The sequence below is a fragment of the Dendrobates tinctorius genome, unplaced genomic scaffold (genome assembly GCF_039654945.1).
Source record: "Dendrobates tinctorius isolate UK_male_01 unplaced genomic scaffold, ASM3965494v1 ptg000012l, whole genome shotgun sequence".
In the NCBI taxonomy this organism is placed as follows: domain Eukaryota; kingdom Metazoa; phylum Chordata; class Amphibia; order Anura; family Dendrobatidae; genus Dendrobates; species Dendrobates tinctorius.
Genome location: NW_027361680.1, coordinates 17,195,444 through 17,213,397, shown reverse-complemented (window position 1 = coordinate 17,213,397; position 17,954 = coordinate 17,195,444). Strand labels below are relative to the sequence as shown.

The 17,954-nt window shown below is 42.8% G+C and overlaps 1 protein-coding gene across 1 annotated transcript in view; it reads right to left on the bottom strand.

Annotated features, from left to right (window-relative positions):
- LOC141066966 (myomegalin-like) overlaps positions 1-17,954 on the bottom strand; it is a 444,577-nt gene that overhangs the window by 229,642 nt on the left and 196,981 nt on the right. Inside the window, exon 3 of the mRNA XM_073558019.1 lies at positions 11,825-11,948. Within this exon, the coding sequence (XP_073414120.1) occupies positions 11,825-11,948 (124 nt within the window). The remainder of the gene's footprint in view (positions 1-11,824; positions 11,949-17,954) is intronic.

Here is a 17,954-nt window from a genome sequence, read left to right as displayed (position 1 = left end):
TCCCCATCTGCTATTGAAATGGAGGCGGCCAAGGTACAGGCCATTTATGATTGGGTTCAGCCCACTTCTCTGAAGGCTCTCCAGAAGTTTTTGGGCTTTGCTAATTTCTACCGTAAATTTATAAGTAATTTTTCTGGTATTGTTAAACCACTGACGGATTTGACCAAAAAGGGTGCTGATGTGGTGAATCGTTCTCCAGAGGCTGTCTCAGCATTTCAGGAGCTTAAGCGGAGATACACTTCTGCTCCGGTTCTACGACAACCTGATGTTTCACTCCCATTTCAGGTATAGATAGATGATGTGAATTCTCTCTCTGGCTTCCCTCTGGTGATTACTGAAGATAGTGGAGCTGGTCAGATTGAGAGTTCTCTTTCTAGGCTCCCTCTGATCTGAGGCTGATCTGATTGACAGAGGCTTGCCACCTGATAATGAGGAAGACGATTATAGATCTGGGGTTTCTGATTGGGATTTAAGACAGCTGACTCCCTCTATCCCTGCTGGTGATTTTTTTCCTGTGCCACCTGAGGTCTGATGTCTCCTGCTCTTTCCCTGCATGTTCAGCTAAGTGGTTCATTTGCTATTCTGTTTGCATTTGATCTGGTTTTGTTTATCTCTGCTTTGTGCAGGTCAGCATTTCAGGAGCTTAAGCGGAGATACACTTCTGCTCCGGTTCTACGACAACCTGATGTTTCACTCCCATTTCAGGTATAGATAGATGATGTGAATTCTCTCTCTGGCTTCCCTCTGGTGATTACTGAAGATAGTGGAGCTGGTCAGATTGAGAGTTCTCTTTCTAGGCTCCCTCTGATCTGAGGCTGATCTGATTGACAGAGGCTTGCCACCTGATAATGAGAAAGACGATTATAGATCTGGGGTTTCTGATTGGGATTTAAGACAGCTAACTCCCTCTATCCCTGCTGGTGATTTTTTTCCTGTGCCACCTGAGGTCTGATGTCTCCTGTTCTTTCCCTGCATGTTCAGCTAAGTGGTTCATTTGCTATTCTGTTTGCATTTGATCTGGTTTTGTTTATCTCTGCTTTGTGCAGGTCAGCTAGCTCCGGCTGGGGCTGTGCTGAATCACCGCCCATATGTTACTGCATGTGCCAGTTTGTTTTGTCCCCTTTTATATTGGTCTCTTTTTGCTTTGCTTTCAGAATATACCAGAGTGCTGATATAGTGGGGGGCGAAGTCGTGTGACTTCAGTGTTTTTTGCATCAGACGTGTTGGACTTTTTCAGGGCTTTTTGCGTGATTGCAGACAGTGTCTTTCCTTTCCTGTCCTGTCTAGTCAGTGTGGGCCCCATCATTTGCTCAGTCTATTTTTCTGCCTGCGTTCGTGTTTTCATCTTGTCTCACCAACAATATTTGTTTGGGGGCTATCTATTCCTTTGAGGTCTGCTCCGGGGCAGTTTAGATTTCCCCTTTCTTGCTTTAGGCTTAGTTAGCTCTGCGGCTGTGCCGAGGCATCTAGGATCATTGTAGGTACACTCCACGGCAACTGCTAGTTGTGTGGACAGGATCAGGGGTCTGCATCTGCTTAGTTACCAACCTCTCTGGTTTTCTGTGGCTTAGCCTGGGCCTGCTATCCTCCTCGGTGACCCATTCATAACAGATAGATGCTTCTGAGATTGGTGCAGGAGCCATTTTGTCTCAAAGAGATCCGGTAACCTCTAAGATGAATCCCTGTGCCTTCTTTTCTCGAAAATTTTCCGCATTGGAACGTAATTATGATGTGGGGAATCGGGAATTATTGGCCATGAAGTGGGCATTTGAAGAGTGGAAACTGTTGTGAGTTCATTTTCCCCTTCGTCACTGAGGTCTGGTGAACTCCCTATTCTGGTAAAGGAAGGTAATGAGCCTGATTATCAGGCACCTGAGTCTAATGATGATGACTGGCTGAGTGGAGTCACGGACTGGATATAAGGCTGCCGACGCCCTTCTGCCCTGCGGGTGATTTCTCTGTGGACTTCTAGGAGACCAGTCTGATTCCTGCTCCTCTAAAGCTAAGTTTTCTGCTTTGCCTTTTAGCATTTGTGTTTTGTTTTTGTTTGCCTTGCTTTTCTGGATTCTGCCAGTCCCTGCTGGGGTGAGCTGAATCTCCTTTTGCCGTTTGCTCTGTCTTCAGAATATTCCTGAGTACTGACATAGTCTTTTTGAAACCTAGCGTCTTCAGGGCCTTTTTCACTGTCAGTCTGTTGGCTCTTATTTTTATAGGGTTTTTCACGGATTGCAGACAGCAGCCTTCCTGTCCTCTCCTATCTAGTTAGCTTGGGCCCCGTCTTTGTTCAGTCTATCTTTCTGTCTGTGTTAGTGTTCTTTCTTCTTGCTTCACCGCCATATGCTGGGGGCTGCCTTTTACTTTGGGGTCTGCTCTGGGGCAGTTTAGATTTCCCTTTCTGTCTTTAGGCTATATAGTCCTCCGGCTGTGATCGAGGGGTCTAGGGCATCGTAGGAACCCCCCACGGCTACTGCTAGTTGTGTTGTTAGGTTCAGGGGTCTGCAATCCGATAGCTGCCAACTTCTCTGGTTTTCTGGACTTAGCTAGCATTTCTGTTTTTGCCTCCTACGGTGACTCATTCACAACAGGAGACATTGGTTAGAGGGAGCTAGACATCAAGTTGTGGTCCTCCCCGACCACAAGAATTTGATTTATCTTGAATCAGCCAAGCGCTTGAATCCTAGACAGGCTAGGTGGGCCTTGTTTTTCACACGTTTTAATTTTGTGGTCTCCTTTCTTCCAGGCACTAAGAATGCTAAGGCGGATGCCCTTTCTAGGAGTTTCTTTGGGGATTCTCTTGATGTGACCGAGCCTACTAACATTCGAAATGAGGGTGTAGTTCTTTCCGCCATCTCACCCGATTTGAGACATGCCCTGGAGGAATTTCAGGAGAACAAACCTTGTCGATGCCCTATGGGAAAATTGTATGTCCCTGACCAGTGGAGGAGAAGAGTAATGTCTGAAGTTCATTGCTCCGCGTTAGCTGGTCAGCCAGGTATTTTTGGTACCAGAGATTTGGTGAATCGTTTTTTTGGGTGGCCTGCCTTATCTCGTGATGTCAGGAATTTTGTGCAGTCCTCTGGGACTTGTTCTCGGTCCAAGCCCTGTTCTCGTTCTAGTGGTTTGTTGATGCCGCTGCCAGTGCCCAGGCGGCCATGGACCCATATCTCAATGGATTTTATTTCTGATCTCTCTGTCTCTCAGAGAATGACTGTTATCTGGGTGATCTGTGATAGATTTTCTAAGATGGTCCATCTTGTACCACTCCCAAAGTTGCCATCTTCTTCTGAGTTGGTGCCCTTGTTTTTACAACAGGTGGTTCGTTTGCATGGGATTCCTGAGAACATTGTGTCGGACAGAGGAGTCCAGTTTGTTTCCAGATTTTGGAGAGCTTTTTGTTCCAAACTGGGAATTCAGTTATCTTTCTCCTCTGCATTTCATCCTCAGACCAATGGGCAGACTGAAAGAACAAACCAGACTTTGGAATGCTATTAAAGATGTTTCATAGCTGCTGATCAAGATAACTGGGTCTCATTTTTGCCCTTGGCCGAATTTGCGTTAAACAATAGGGCTAGTTCTGCCACTATGATGTCTCCTTTTTTCTGTAACTTTGGGTTTTATCCTTGATTTTCTTCGGGGCAGGTGGAAGCCTTGGCCTACCCAAGTGTCGATTCTGTGGTAGAGAGAAAGCAGCAGATTTGGGACCAAGTAGAGGATAAGTTGTCCCACTCTCAGGAAAAGGCCCAACGGTTTTCCAACTGGCATAGGACCATTGGTCCCTGGTTTAAAGTGGGTGATATGGTTTGGTTGTCCTCAAAAAATATTCCTATGAAGGTTGCATCTCCTAAATTCAAGACACGGTTCATTGGACCTTATAAGATTTTGGAAATCCTTAACCCCATTTCTTTCCGTTTGGCTCTTCCAGTTACGTTTAAGGTTCATAACGTTTTTCATAAATCTTTGTTGAAAAGGTTTGTGGAGCCAGTAGTTCCCATGGTGGCACCCCCTGAATCTGTATTGGTTAAGGGTAATTTGGAGTATGAGGTAGAAAAGATATTGGATTCTCGTCTGGCTAGACAGAGACTCCAGTGCTTGGTCAAGTGGAAAGGTTATGGCCAGGAGGATAATTCTTGGGTCTCTGCTTCTGACATTAATGCTGAGAGATTGGTTCATGCTTTTCACCAGGCCCATCCTGATTGGCCTGGTGGTGTGGATGAGGGTTCGGTGACCCCTCCTCAAGGGGGGGTACTGTTGTGAATTCTCTTGATCTGACTTCTGAGTCGGGGCTCCCTCTGGTGGTTACTGCGGGTAGTGGAGCTGGCCGGGTTGAGAGAAGTCTGCCACCTGACGACGATGATTGGAAATCAGGGGTTACTGACTGGGAGGATATAAGTGAGCAGGCTTCCCTCAGTTGTTGCTGGTGATTAGTTTCTTCCTGTGCATTTTTAGGTCTGCTGTCTCCTGCCTGATCCTGCATTTTTCAGTTAAGTTGTTTATTTGCTAATCCTTTGCATCTGATCTGGTTTTGCCTCTTTCTGCTTTGCTGTGAGGGTTCAGTGTGCTCCCTGCTGGGGCAGTGCTGGACCCCGCACCATATGCTACAGCTTGTGTCAGTTTTTCAGTCCCCTGTTATATTAGTCTCTTTTGCTTTGCTGTCAGTTTACACCAGAATGCTGATATACTTTAGTGTGGGAGAGGTCGTGAGACCTCAGTGTTTTTTGTGCATCAGACATGTTGGATTTTTTTGGGTTTTTGCGTGATTGCAGACTGTGGCTTTCCTTTCCTATCCTATCTAGACAGTTTTGGCCCCATCATTTGCTCAGTGTATTTTCTGCCTGCGTTTGTGCCTCGTCTTGTCTCACCAACATTATATGTTTGGAGGCTATCTATTTATTTGGGGTTCTACTCCAGGGCAGTTTAGATTTCCCCTTTCTTGCTTTAAGCTTCGTTAGTTCTCCGGCTGTGCCGAGGCATCTAGGGCATCATAGTTGCGCCCCACGGCTACTGCTATTTGCGTTGTTAGGATCAGGGGTCTGCAATCCGCTAAGTTACCAACCTTTCTGGTTTCCTGGTGGCCTAGCCTATTCCTGCCATCCTCCTCGGTGACCTATTCATAACAGGACGCTATGCAGGAGAGGGATTCCTACATTACTTTTGTAAGTACTATTACTTTTCAATTAAGCCTCTTTACATTCACTCATCCTCAGAACCAAGATGAGTTGAATGTTTTTTGTTTCTGCAACACGCTTCAACACTGAATTAGTATATTTTTCAAGTGAAAAGAACAATCGCATAGTTCAAGGGCAGAGAGTTTAAGCCCTTTCTGACATTTGGCATAATAATATGTCCTTGTGCACTGGGCCTTATTGACCAGGGATGGATTATTACATCATCGCGATCGCCCGCACACACGGTTTTCTCCCTCATTTGGGGTACCGGCATGCTCAGGGGAAATTACACAACAAATTTTGGAGTTAATTTTTTCTTGTTACCCTTTGCCAAAATAAAAAAAAAATTAGATCTGAGGTAAATATTTTGTGAAAAAAAGTTAAATGTTAATTTTTTTACACATTCCAAAAATTCCTGTGAAGCACCTGAAGGGTTAATAAACTTCTTGAATGTGGTTTTGAGCACTTTGAAGGGGTGCCGTTTTTATAATGGTGTCACTTTTGGGAATCTTCTATCATATAGACCCCTCAAAGTGACTTCAAATGTGATGTGGTTCCTTAAAAAATGGTTTTGAAAACTTTGTTGGAAAAATGAAAAATCACTTAAAAAATTTTTTTAACCCCTTATCGACCAGAGGTATTTTTGTTTTTGCATTTTCACTTTTTGCTCCCCTTCTTCCCAGAGCCAAAACTTTTTTAATTTTTTGGTCAAAATGGCCATGTGAGAGCTTGTTTTTTGCAGAACGAGTTGTAATTTTGAACGACATTATTGATTTTAATATATGTACTGGAAATGGGAAAAAATTCCAAGTGCAGTGAAATTGCAAAAAAAGTGCGATCCCACAGTTGCTTTTTTTTAACCATGTTCTCTAAATGCTAGAACTGACCTGCCATTATGATTCTCCAGGTCATTACGAGTTTATAGAAAAACTCTCACAGTGCTAGCGAGGATTTCATCGAGATCACGACAGTTCAGTCCGGCTGGGAACGCAGCCTCAGTGACTGGAGGTAACCTCGATGACGTCACCGCTGGTCACTGAGCCTGTACTCACAGCAGTTCAGTCACAAGTGGTTCTCAGCCTGGACGGTTGCATCTTGGCTCCATCTAGGTTGAAAACTTTTTCCCCAGACATGGATTACAGCGTGGGACAGAAGACGGGCGAGTGAGGGATATTGTTATTTTATATTTTTGTTTTCTTACAGAAGATGAGGGCTTCGGTGAAATTAGGCATTAGGTGAGTATAACTGTGTTTGTTATTTTTAAATAAAAAAGTAAAAGTGTGTTTTGTTTTATTTGTAATAAAAGACTTTATTCTTCCTCTGTGTTTATTTACCATATAACTATAGGATTAGTAATGGATGGGTTACTTATAGACTCTTCTCCATTGCTAAGCCTTGAGCTTAATGTCACCTGACAATACAAAGGTGACATCAACCCCACAAAAATGAACTCCACTTGCCACCTCTACAGGGCAAGTTGTAAGAGCCAGGCAAAGCACCAGAATTGGCACATCTAATAGATGCGCCTTTTCTGGGCAGCTGTGGGCTGCTATTTTTAAGCTGGCCCCTTACCAGCCTGAGAATACCAGCCCCCAGCTGTCTGCTTTAGCAAGGCTGGTTGTAAAAATGGGGGGACTGTACACCTTTTTTTAAATTATCTATTTAAATAATTAAAAAATACAGTGTGGGGACCCCTCTATTCTTGATAACCAGCCTTGCTTAAGCTGACAGCTGAGAGTTGCAGCCCCCAGCTGTCAGTTTTGCCTGGCTGGTTATCACAAATACAGGGGAACCCACGCCGTTTTTTTAAAATTATTTATTAACAGCGCAGGAGCTGGCTAATGAATGCACCCATCAGCCGCTCCTGCTCTCGCTGTTATTAATAGCAGGTGTTGAATGATGGGAGCTGTTGTCAGAATCCAGTTTTGGATGCGTGGCAGCTCTGGTTGCACTATAATTTAAATGTAGCTTTTTTCCTTTCAGGCCAGCAGTGGTTGATGTCAGTTTACCTTGCTGGCAGAGTTTGCTGCAACTACAGAGTTGCTAGGACAGCTGAGGTGGGTGGTGACCACTCCCAACATCCTTTAAATAGTTCCTGATGCATCAGCTGACTGATGGTAATAGAGTTATTCTATTGAGACCAGCCTTGCAGTTGCAGCTCTCTGGTGTCAGCACTGTATCAGCTATTTCTGGACTTCGAGTTCTGTTTCCATGTCCTCTGTGGAGCTTAACAATGGAGTCTGGAAACTAAGTGTTGTGTTTTTACCTTGTCTGTCTCATGCTTGTCATCCCCCATGTGTTGTACCATCTGCAATGGTGACACTAGCACCCTTTCCGGCCAGTGCACTAGCCAGGATTTTCTGTCATTAAACGAGGGGTACCAACAATTTTGACCATAAAGTTTTTCCAAAGTCAAATACCAGAAGGTATAAAAACCAAGGCAAATTTATTTAGAACATGTCATACCAACAAGTGACAAAAAAACCCATGTCTAAAACTAAATTAAAAACTCAGTGAAAAAACACAAGTAACCTAATTTACTTAATAGGTGTCATGATCCAGGATGGGGTTTCACTTTGGCCCGTCCTGGTCAGACAGGGGATTAATTGTTTCTGCCTCTCTCTGGCATAGGGCGGCTATTTAATGCTCTCTGGACCTAGGTCTGGTGTCAGTTTTACTCCTGCCCTCGGCTGAGTTAAGTGACCTCTTGTATACTTGTGCCTTGTGCTTGATAACTTGTTGCTTGTTTGGTTGTGATCCAGTTCTGTCCCTGTTATGAGTTCTGCCTGACCCTCTTGTACCACACCGCTCTCTCGTGTATGACCCTCTGCTTGTGACTCGACTGCTCTCTGCTCGTCCCTTTGGTACTGCACCGCCCTCTTGTGTATGACCTTTGGCTTTGTCTGACCTCCCATCTGCTTGTCCCTCCTGTACCTCGTTTGCCCGTATTGTGTATGATCTCCGGTTTGCCCGACTCTGAGTGTTCTACCATCTTAGTAAGCAGGACGCTAAGCCCCGCCCCCTTGCGGTCACATGACCGTAGGTCCTGTGCCTGCTTGCTAATACTTCAGCGTTCAGGTCCTGTGCGTCTGTACTTTCCAGCTGTTACTGTCCCCGGGGCCCCTACAGCACCGGTGAGTCCCTGCTCAGGGAGGGCTGTACGCCGGCGCTGTCAGGATCCTGACAATAGGTGCAGAAAATTTACAACATCAAAAACTCACTAAATCTCTTTGTGGGCACACAGCTTAAGTATCCATGTTATATACACTCAGCTTTGCAACTTTTACTTTTGGACATAACTCTTTGTGTTCATGAATAGAGCAGAGCTAACCTTTCAAAGTTTGGTTCGGATCGGTGAAAGTCCCGCTGTTCGCCGAACGGTTTGCCGAATGTACCCGAACCTCATTTACTTCTATGGGAGGCAAAACCAAATGAACAGACAACACCTTCAAGGGGGCCAAAACAGCTAAAATTATGGGCAGACACCAGGAAAAGTGACATCAATTGACCAATGAAATGCGCTATAAATAAATAATTTGAAAAAAAATTGTCGTGGGTTCCCCTGTATTTCTGATAACCAGCCAGGCAAAACTGACAGCTGCGGGCCACAACCTTCAGCTGTCAGCTTCAGCAAGGCTATTTATCAAGAATAGGGGGGTCCCCATGCTGCTTGTTTAATTATTTAAACAAATAATGAAGAAAACTGGAGTGGCATCCTGCATTTTTGACAAGTCAAGCTAAAGCAGACAGCTGGTATGGGGCCATGGATATTGGCCCCCATCCTAAAAATAGCAGCCTGCAGCTGACCCAGAAAAGACCCATCTATTAGTAGCCCCAATTCTGGCATTTTGCCTGGTTCATCCCATTTGCCCTGTGGTGGTGGCAAGTGGGATTCACTTTGTGGGGTTGATGTCACCTTTGTATTGCCTGGTGACATCAAGCCAATGGCTTAATAATGGAGAGGTGTCTATTATGTAAATAAAAACACAGCCAGAATAAAGTGCTTTAATACACGGTGGCTCAGTGGTTAGCACTGCAGCCTTTCAGCCCTGGAGTCCTGGGTTCAAATCCTACCAAGGACAACATCTGCAAGGAGTTTGTATGTTCACTCCGTGTTTGTGTGGGTTCCCTTCGGGTACTCCAGTTTCCTCCCACACTCCAAAGATATACTGATAGGGGATTGTGAGCCCCATCGGGGACAGCAATGATAATGTGTGCAAACTGTAAAGTTCTGCAGAATATGTTAGCGCTATATAAAAATAAAGATCATTATTAATTGAGAGAAGGACACAGACTCCTTTAACGAATCTAAATTAAACCATAGTCACATCATCACCCATTCCACTGAAGCCATGGTCTCCTGTAATAAAATAAAAAACAACCATCTCCCTTACCTGTCTGTCTTTCTGTCCAACGCCATAATCCATGCCTGGGGATAAACAGTTTTCCACCTGGACAGCGCCATGATGCATTCGCCCAGGCTGATTACCACTGGGGAATGAGCTGCTGTGAGCATTGCATCAGTGACTAGAGGTGACATTATCGAGATTACCGATGGTCACGGAGGCTGTTATCAGCTGGGGCCCTGAACTGCGGTGACCATTTTCTCCTGTAGTTAGGGAAGCTGCATGGATCACACCCTGCCTGCCAACGCATGAGGGCAATCTGGCCATGGGTCCCCCAGAGCCTTGCGTTCTGAGCAACAGGCCAGATTGCCCTCATTATTAGCCACCCTGCAAGAGCCCCTCTGCACCTTCGGGCCCAGGTGCAGCTGCACCGGTTGAATGTCCTCCTCTGCCTACAAACATATTCAACAGAAAAAAATGTGCCATTTTCCATCAGATACAGTTGTGGCCAAAAGTATTGACACCCCTGCAATTCTGTCAGATAATACTCAGTTTCTTCCTGAAAATGATTGCAAACACAAATTCTTTGGTATTATTATCTTCATTTAATTTGTCTTAAATGAAAAAACACAAAAAGAATTGTCCTAAAGCCAAATTGGATATAATTCCACACCAAACATAAAAAAGAGGGTGGACAAAAGTATTGGCACTGTTCGAAAAATCATGTGATGCTTCTCTAATTTGTGTAATTATCAGCACCTGTAACTTACTTGTGGCACCTAACAGGTGTTGGAAATAACTAAATCACACTTGCAGCCAGTTGACATGGATTAAAGTTGACTCAACCTCTGTCCTGTGTCCTTGTGTGTACCATATTGGGCATGGAGAAAAGAAAGAAGACCAAAGAACTCTCTGAGGACTTGAGAAACCAAATTGTGAGGAAGCATGAGCAATCTCAAGGCTACAAGTCCATCTCCAAAGACCTGAATGATTCTGTGTCTACCGTGTGCAGTGTCATCAAGAAGTTTAAAGCCCATTGCACTGTGGCTAGCCTCTCTAGATGTGGACGGAAAAGAAAAATTGACAAGAGATTTCAATGCAAGATTGTGCGGATGTTGGATAAAGAACCTCGACTAACATCCAAACAAGTTCAAGCTGCCCTGCAGTCCGAGGGTACAACAGTGTCAACCAGTACTATCCGTCAGCGTCTGATTGAAAAGGGACTGTATGGTAGGAGACCCAGGAAGACCCCACTTCTTACCCCGAGACATAAAAAAGCCAGGCTGGAGTTTGGAAAACTTACCTGAAAAAGCCTGAAACGTTTTGGAAGAATGTTCTCTGGTCAGATGAGACAAAAGTAGAGCTTTTTGGGCAAAGGCATCAACATAGAGTTTACAGGAGAAAAAAAGAGGCATTCAAAGAAAAGAACACGGTCCCTACAGTCAAACATGGCAGAGGTTCCCTGATGTTTTGGGGTTGCTTTGCTGCCTCTGGCACTGGACTGCTTGATCGTGTGCATGGCATTATGAAGTCTGAAGACTGCCAACAAATTTTGCAGCATAATGTAGGGCCCAGTGTGAGAAAGCTGGGTCTCCCTCAGAGGTCATGGTCTTCCAGCAGGACAATGACCCAAAACACACTTCAAAAAGCACTAGAAAATGGTTTGAGAGAAAGCACTGGAGACTTCTAAGGTGGCCAGCAATGAATCCAGACCTGAATTCGATAGAACACCTGTGGAGAGATCTAAAAATGGCAGTTTGGAGAAGGCACCCTTCAAATATCAGGGACCTGGAGCAGTTGGCCAAAGAAGAATGGTCTAAAATTCCAGCAGAGCATTGTAAGAAACTCATTGATGGTTACCAGAAGCAGTTGGTCACAGTTATTTTGGCTAAAGGTTATGCAACCAAGTATTAGGCTGAGGGTGCCAATACTTTTGTCTGGCCCATTTTTTAAGTTTTGTGTGAAATGATCAATGTTTTGCCTTTTGCGTCATTCTCTTTTGTGTTTTTTCATTTAAGACAAATTAAATGAAGATAATAATACCAAAGAATTTGTGTTTGCAATAATTTTCAGGAAGAAACTGAGTATTATCTGACAGAATTGCAGGGGTGTCAATACTTTTTGCTACAACTGTAACATATGTATGAAAGTGTTCTTCACAAGTGGTTCAAGGAGAGAATTTCTAGGTAGTGACTGTATGTAGTTGCTGTGTGTATGATGAGCATTAAGAGAAAATATTTCCATATCAGTTTCTAAGTTACTTAAATGGACACTTTGATATGAAACAAAAAGCCCACACGACTTTATCATTACCTCCTGCAAAAATGTAATCTTTTTTTCTAGAAGCTCTTGAGCATTCTTTGCTTCTTCTTGCCTCTCTTTGTATTCTTGATGTAATTCAGATTCATTGTAATTGTTCATATATCCACAATCAGTCCTGAAATATATGACAGTGATAATTACCAAATAGGTAAACATAGTATATGAATCTCAGGGTAAGGCCACAAGTGCAATTTATGTAGTTTTCTTGAGTTCTGTTTTTGCATAAACAACCATAAACAACTACTTGGACAATCCCTTCTCAGTCACGATAGTTCATCCATGTAAAATAACAACTATACTCACCTCCAGTGCTGGTGCCGTTCCTTTGATGTTGGTACAGTGCTGTGCAAATTAATTGGGACACAGCATTTAAGTAAAATAGAAAGTTGGTTACCAGTCAATGATTCAAACCAGTTTTTGCTGCTTTGAACAGGTGTGAGTGCCTCTTCAAAGCAGTTAAAACTGGTTTGAATCACTGACTGGTAACCAACTTACGATTTTACTTAAAAAATTGCTTTGTCCCAATTAATTTGCACAGCACTGTACCTGTTCTCCCAGGGTGCACTTGACATCAATATGTCACTCCAGCCCTGCAGCCAATCAGTGGCTGCTTCCTTCTCACTTCCTTCAGACAAAACTGATTGGTTGCAGGGCTGACGTGACATATCGAAGTCATGCAAGCCCTGGGAGAGCAAGCCCCAACATCATTGGAACGGCACCAGCACTGGAGGTGAGTATAGCTGTTATTTTACATGAGGGAACTATGATGATTGATAAGGAGTTGTCATAGTGAAAATAAAGCCAGATTAAAGGGAATCTGTCAGCAGGATTTAAAACCCCCAAATATTTAGTAACTTTGTACTTCGAAACGCGTTGAAATAAACGATCATCTTTCTTTACTACACTGTGATATATGTCTTAATCCTGTTGGCAGCACAGAGATTATCCACTAACTCTTCTTACCTTTGATGTAGTTACAAAAAAATACCTAGGTCCATCAAGTCCAACCTTCCTTCACCAATTGTACATTTCGTCAATACTTTAACTATAAACTGCAATGTTATGTGTATCGAGGAAATCATCCAGACCTTTTCTAAAAGCTGTTATAGTGTTTGCCATTACTACTTCTTGTGGTAGAGGATTACAAAGTCTGACTGCTCGAACTGTAAAGAACCCTTTCCTACTTGGCTGCCGGAATCACCTTTCTTCCACCTGTAATCAGTGACCCTTGGTCTTTAGGCTATGTGCACACGTTAAGAAAACAGTTCAACATAGGTACCCAAAACATACTAAATTATATACATATAAGAAGACTATCAATTAGGTACAACTATCATGGACTAAAGTGTGGACAGATCGCAGTATGAAACTGCACAACACACAGAAAAAAATAAAGATCATAAGTCCAAATTCATGAAAAAATTTCTACAAAAAATCCTTTATTAGATATAACATACAGGTCAGGTATAACACCACTTTAGTGCAAACAGCAAAAATAATGACGACATTCAGACGTCACACAGAAGCCTCATCGTTACAGCATGTAGTAAAAAACAGATCATCATAAATATAATTATAGTTATAATACCCCGAGTCTGACACAATAGAGGAAATACCAGATCATTATAAAAACTATTATGTCAAAGAGTAAGGCTCAACCAGTACATAGGTACAAGTGAGCACTTACTAAGCGATCGCAAACAAGAAAATGTCCAGCAGCGATCATACCTTGTAGGCAAAATGACAACAGGGGGCAAGAGGCCACAGCGTTCGGTGTCCAAGCGTCTCCCCGACGCACGTTTAGGAGTCCAGCTCCTTCTTCCGCCGGAAGGTGAAAATATCACGATTTTTTATTTTAATTCTTTTTTTAATAGGGATAACACGATTTTTTAATGTTTTCATTATTTTTAGCATTATATCTTTTTACTATTGATGACGCATGGGCAGCATCAATAGTAAACAGTTGGTCACACTTGTCAAACACTATGTTTGACAAGTGTGACCAACCTGTCAATCAGTTTTCCAAGTGATGCTACAGATCGCTTGGAAAACGCTAGCATTCTGCAAGCTAATAACGCTTGCAAAATGCTAGTTTTAAGCGGGAACACCGCATGTGTACTTCCCGCGGCAGGGAGTTGAGGAATTGCCGCGGAAATATCCGCAGCAATTCCGCACGTATGCACATAGCCTTAGTTTGGTCTTTAGAAGGAATAAGTCAAAACTGAAGCTTCTGTCACTCCAGCTCTATTCCCTGCCAAGCGTCCTTTCCTCCTACATAACCGACAGCCTCTATGTTGTGTGATTTCAGGCAAAGGAAGCGGCGTGACTGGAGTGACACATGATTCAGATCTACCAATATCTCCTCTGTGCCATTTGCATATTAATTGAAACACTGATTTCTCAGTAATGAAGGAACCAACAGGCCATGTAAAGGTATTGCTCGACTTGTTTTGTAAAAAGCTAAAGAGTTCCTTTAAAATTAGTTTACCTGGGATAAAAAAACAAAATGTATCATCACAATAAAACTACTGTTCACATCATGTTTTTATGATAAACATTGCAATTTTTTAATATTGGTGATATTCTAATGACCAGAGGTCCGAATAAGATCCAGTGAGTCACAAACTGAGACAGAGGCAGAAATACCAACACTTCCTTTACTGGAATAGGAGTTGAAGTGAAATTCATTATTGTATGAAACAACCTAAGATTACCCTATTAGTTACTCTCATTCAGCCAGGGCTGAAATCAATGTGCCAATCCCAAAGTTCCCGCTTCAAGTGTATTACACTGAGGTTTTAGAAGAAATTTACCTAACAAAAGATCAAACAAGGTACAATGTGAAAAACAAGTGTAAATCAGATGGAGTGGTTTTATGGGAACCCCTGGAATGGAACACTGGGTATAAACTTAACAAAACCCACTATAAAAATATATATCAATATAACAGACATTCTTATTTCCCATAGACTTACATTGAGCTTGCTGCCCGGGTCGAGCACTCGAGCATTCCAATTTACTCGACCCGAGCAACGAGCACCCAAGCATTTTAGTGCTCACCCATCACTACTTACAGCCAATGAAAACCCAAAAGTCATTATCTCAGTAAATTAGAATACTTTTTAACACCAGCTTGAAAAATGATTTTAAAATCCGAAATGTTGGCTTACTGAAATGTATGTTCAGTAAATGCACTCAATACTTTGTCGGGGCTCCTTTTACATCAATTTCTGCATCAATGCAGTGTGTCATGGAGGCGATCAGTCTGTGGCACTGCTGAGGTATTATGGAAACCCAGGTTGCTTTGATAGAAGCCTTCAGTTCGTCTGCATTGTTGGGTCTGGTGTCTCTCATCTTCCTCTTGACAATACCCCATAGATTCTCTATAGGGCTAAGGTAAGGCGAGTTTGCTGGCCAATCAAGCACAGTGATACTGTTGTTTTTAAACCAGGTATTGGCACTTTTGGCAGTGTGGACAAGTGCCAATTCCTGCTGGATAATGAAATTTCCATCTCCAAAAAGCTTGTCGGCAGAGGGAAGCATGAAGTGCTCTAAAATTTCCTTCTAGATCACTGCGCTGACTTTGGTCTTGATAAAACACAGTGGACCTATACCAGCAGATGACAAGGCTCTCCAAACCATTACTGATTGTGGAAACTTCACATTAGACCTCAAGCTGATTGCATTGTGTGCCTCTCCGCTCTTCCTCCAGTATCTGGGACCTTGATTTCCAAATTAAATGCAAAATTTACTTTCCAATGACTGCCTTCTGGACATCTGTCAAGTCAGCAGTCTTCCCCATGATTGTGGAGCCTACTAAAATAGACTAAGGGACCTTTTTAAATGCTTAGGAAGCCTTTGCATCTGTCTTTTGTTAATTATTCTAATTTACTGAGATAATTTTTTTTTGTTTTTCATTGGCTGTAAGCCATAATTTTTAACATTAACAGAAATAAACACTTGAAATAGGTCATCTGTTTGTACTGACTCTATATAATATATGAGCTTCACTTTTAGTATTGAAGAACTGAAATTAACTTTTTGATGATTTTCTAATCTTGTAAGAAGCACCTATATGTAATTGGAATTGCAACAGACTAGAGTAAGTCACTGTGTATCGTGGCACGGGATGATAGCCATGAGCGAGGTACTCGTCTTACACTCTGGCACTTTACGTGAAGGTGGAATGGTGGCTGAGTGTGTGGACTTGTGCTGTGAGGGCACAATGACCATGTTGGCTGCATGTAACTGATGATGTTGGTTTGCTACAACCAGTTGTTTTACAGTATAGTTCAATGAGGGAGACTATAATTTGAAAATAAACTTTTTACTGAACGGCAACTTGGTAGGGAATATATACAGGAGATAGCAGGTACAAAATCTTATGAATGTTTCTGTCACAGTACAGAGGATTTACCACACAGTTTCAATTCCTTCCTCTTTACTTGTCTTCTGCATTCACTATTCTTCACTATATCACCACAACCCAGCTCGACACTACAGTTCTGTTAAGCAAGAATCCTTTACTCAACCCACGGTTCAGTGTCTTCTTTCCCCTTAGGGAAGCGATGGTGCCAGTATGCAGTGTAGTGATTCATATTCACTTAGGTGCAGCAGGAGGAAAAACAGGAGGCGTGCTTCTTTAACCCCTTTCTGACATGTGATGTACTATCCCGTCCATGTGCCCTGGGACTTAATTCCCAGGGACGGGAGAGTACGTCACAGCGATCAGTGGCGCTCACGTGGTGAGTGCCGCTGATCGCGACCGGGTGTCAGCTGATTATCACAGCTGGACACCCGGCACAATGTGTCAGGGGCGGTCACGGAGTGCCCCGACACGATTGAGGTGTACCAGGGGTTAAAGGGAAGCATCGGCAGGGAGGGGGCTCCCTCCGTCCTTCCCTGAGCCCCCCACAGCAGCGCAATGTGCAGCGCTGCTGCGGAGGTCTCCTTCCCTGAAGGTCCCCGAACCCAAGATGGCGACGGGGACCTTCGGGGGCCTGCAGGGAGCTGACTTCCTCAGTGCCTGCAAAGCGCAGGCACGAGGAAGTCTTGTTCAGTGCCTGTGACAGAACGTTGATCTTCCACAGTGATCTGTGATGTCTGTCACAGTGATCTGTCACATGACAGTTATGTCCCCCCTGGGACAATGTAATAAAGTTTAAAAAAAAGTGTAAAAGTAATTTAAAAAAATCGCTAAATAAATTAAAAAAAAAAAATTCCCTAATAAATTCATTTTTTGGAAATAAAAAAAACAAACAATAAAAGTACACATATTTGATATCGCCGTGTCCGTAACGACCCACCCTATAAAACTGTCCCATTAGTTAACCCCTTTAGCGAACCCCTTAAAAAATAAAAATAAAAAACGAAGCAAAAAATAATGATTTATTATCATACTGCCAAACAAAAAGTGCAATAACGTGCGATCAAAAAGACGCATATAAATATCCATGGTACCGCTGAAAACGTCATCTTGTCCCGCAAAAATCGAGCTGCCATACAGTGTCATCAGCAAAAAAATAAAAAAGTTATAGCTCGCAGAATAAAGCAATGCAAAAATAATTATTTTTTTATATAAAATTGTTTTCATTGCATAAAAGCGCCAAACATAAAAAAACAACCTAAATGAGGTATCGCTATAACCATACTGACCCGAAGAATAAAAGCGCTTTATCAATTTTACCGCAAGAGGAATGGTGTAAAAAAAAACCCAAAAGAAATTCACGAAATGCTGGTTTTGTTCATTCTGCCTCCCAAAAATCGGAATAAAAAGCGATCAAAAGATGTCACGTGCCCGAAAATGATACCAATAAAAACATCAACTCGTCCCGCAAAAAATAAGACCTCACATGACTCAGTGGGTCAAAATATGGAAAAATTATAGCTCTCAATATGTGGTGATGAAAAAACTATTTCTACAATTACAAGCGACTTTAAGAGTGTGACAGCTGCCAAATATAAAAACCTGCCATAAATAGTAAATCAAACCCCCCTTTATCACCCCCTTAGTTAGGGAAAAATAATAAAATTAAAAGAAAATGTATTTATTTCCATTTTCCCATTAGGGTTAGGGCTAGGGCTAGGGTTAGGGCTAGGGTTGGGGTTAGGACTAGAGTTA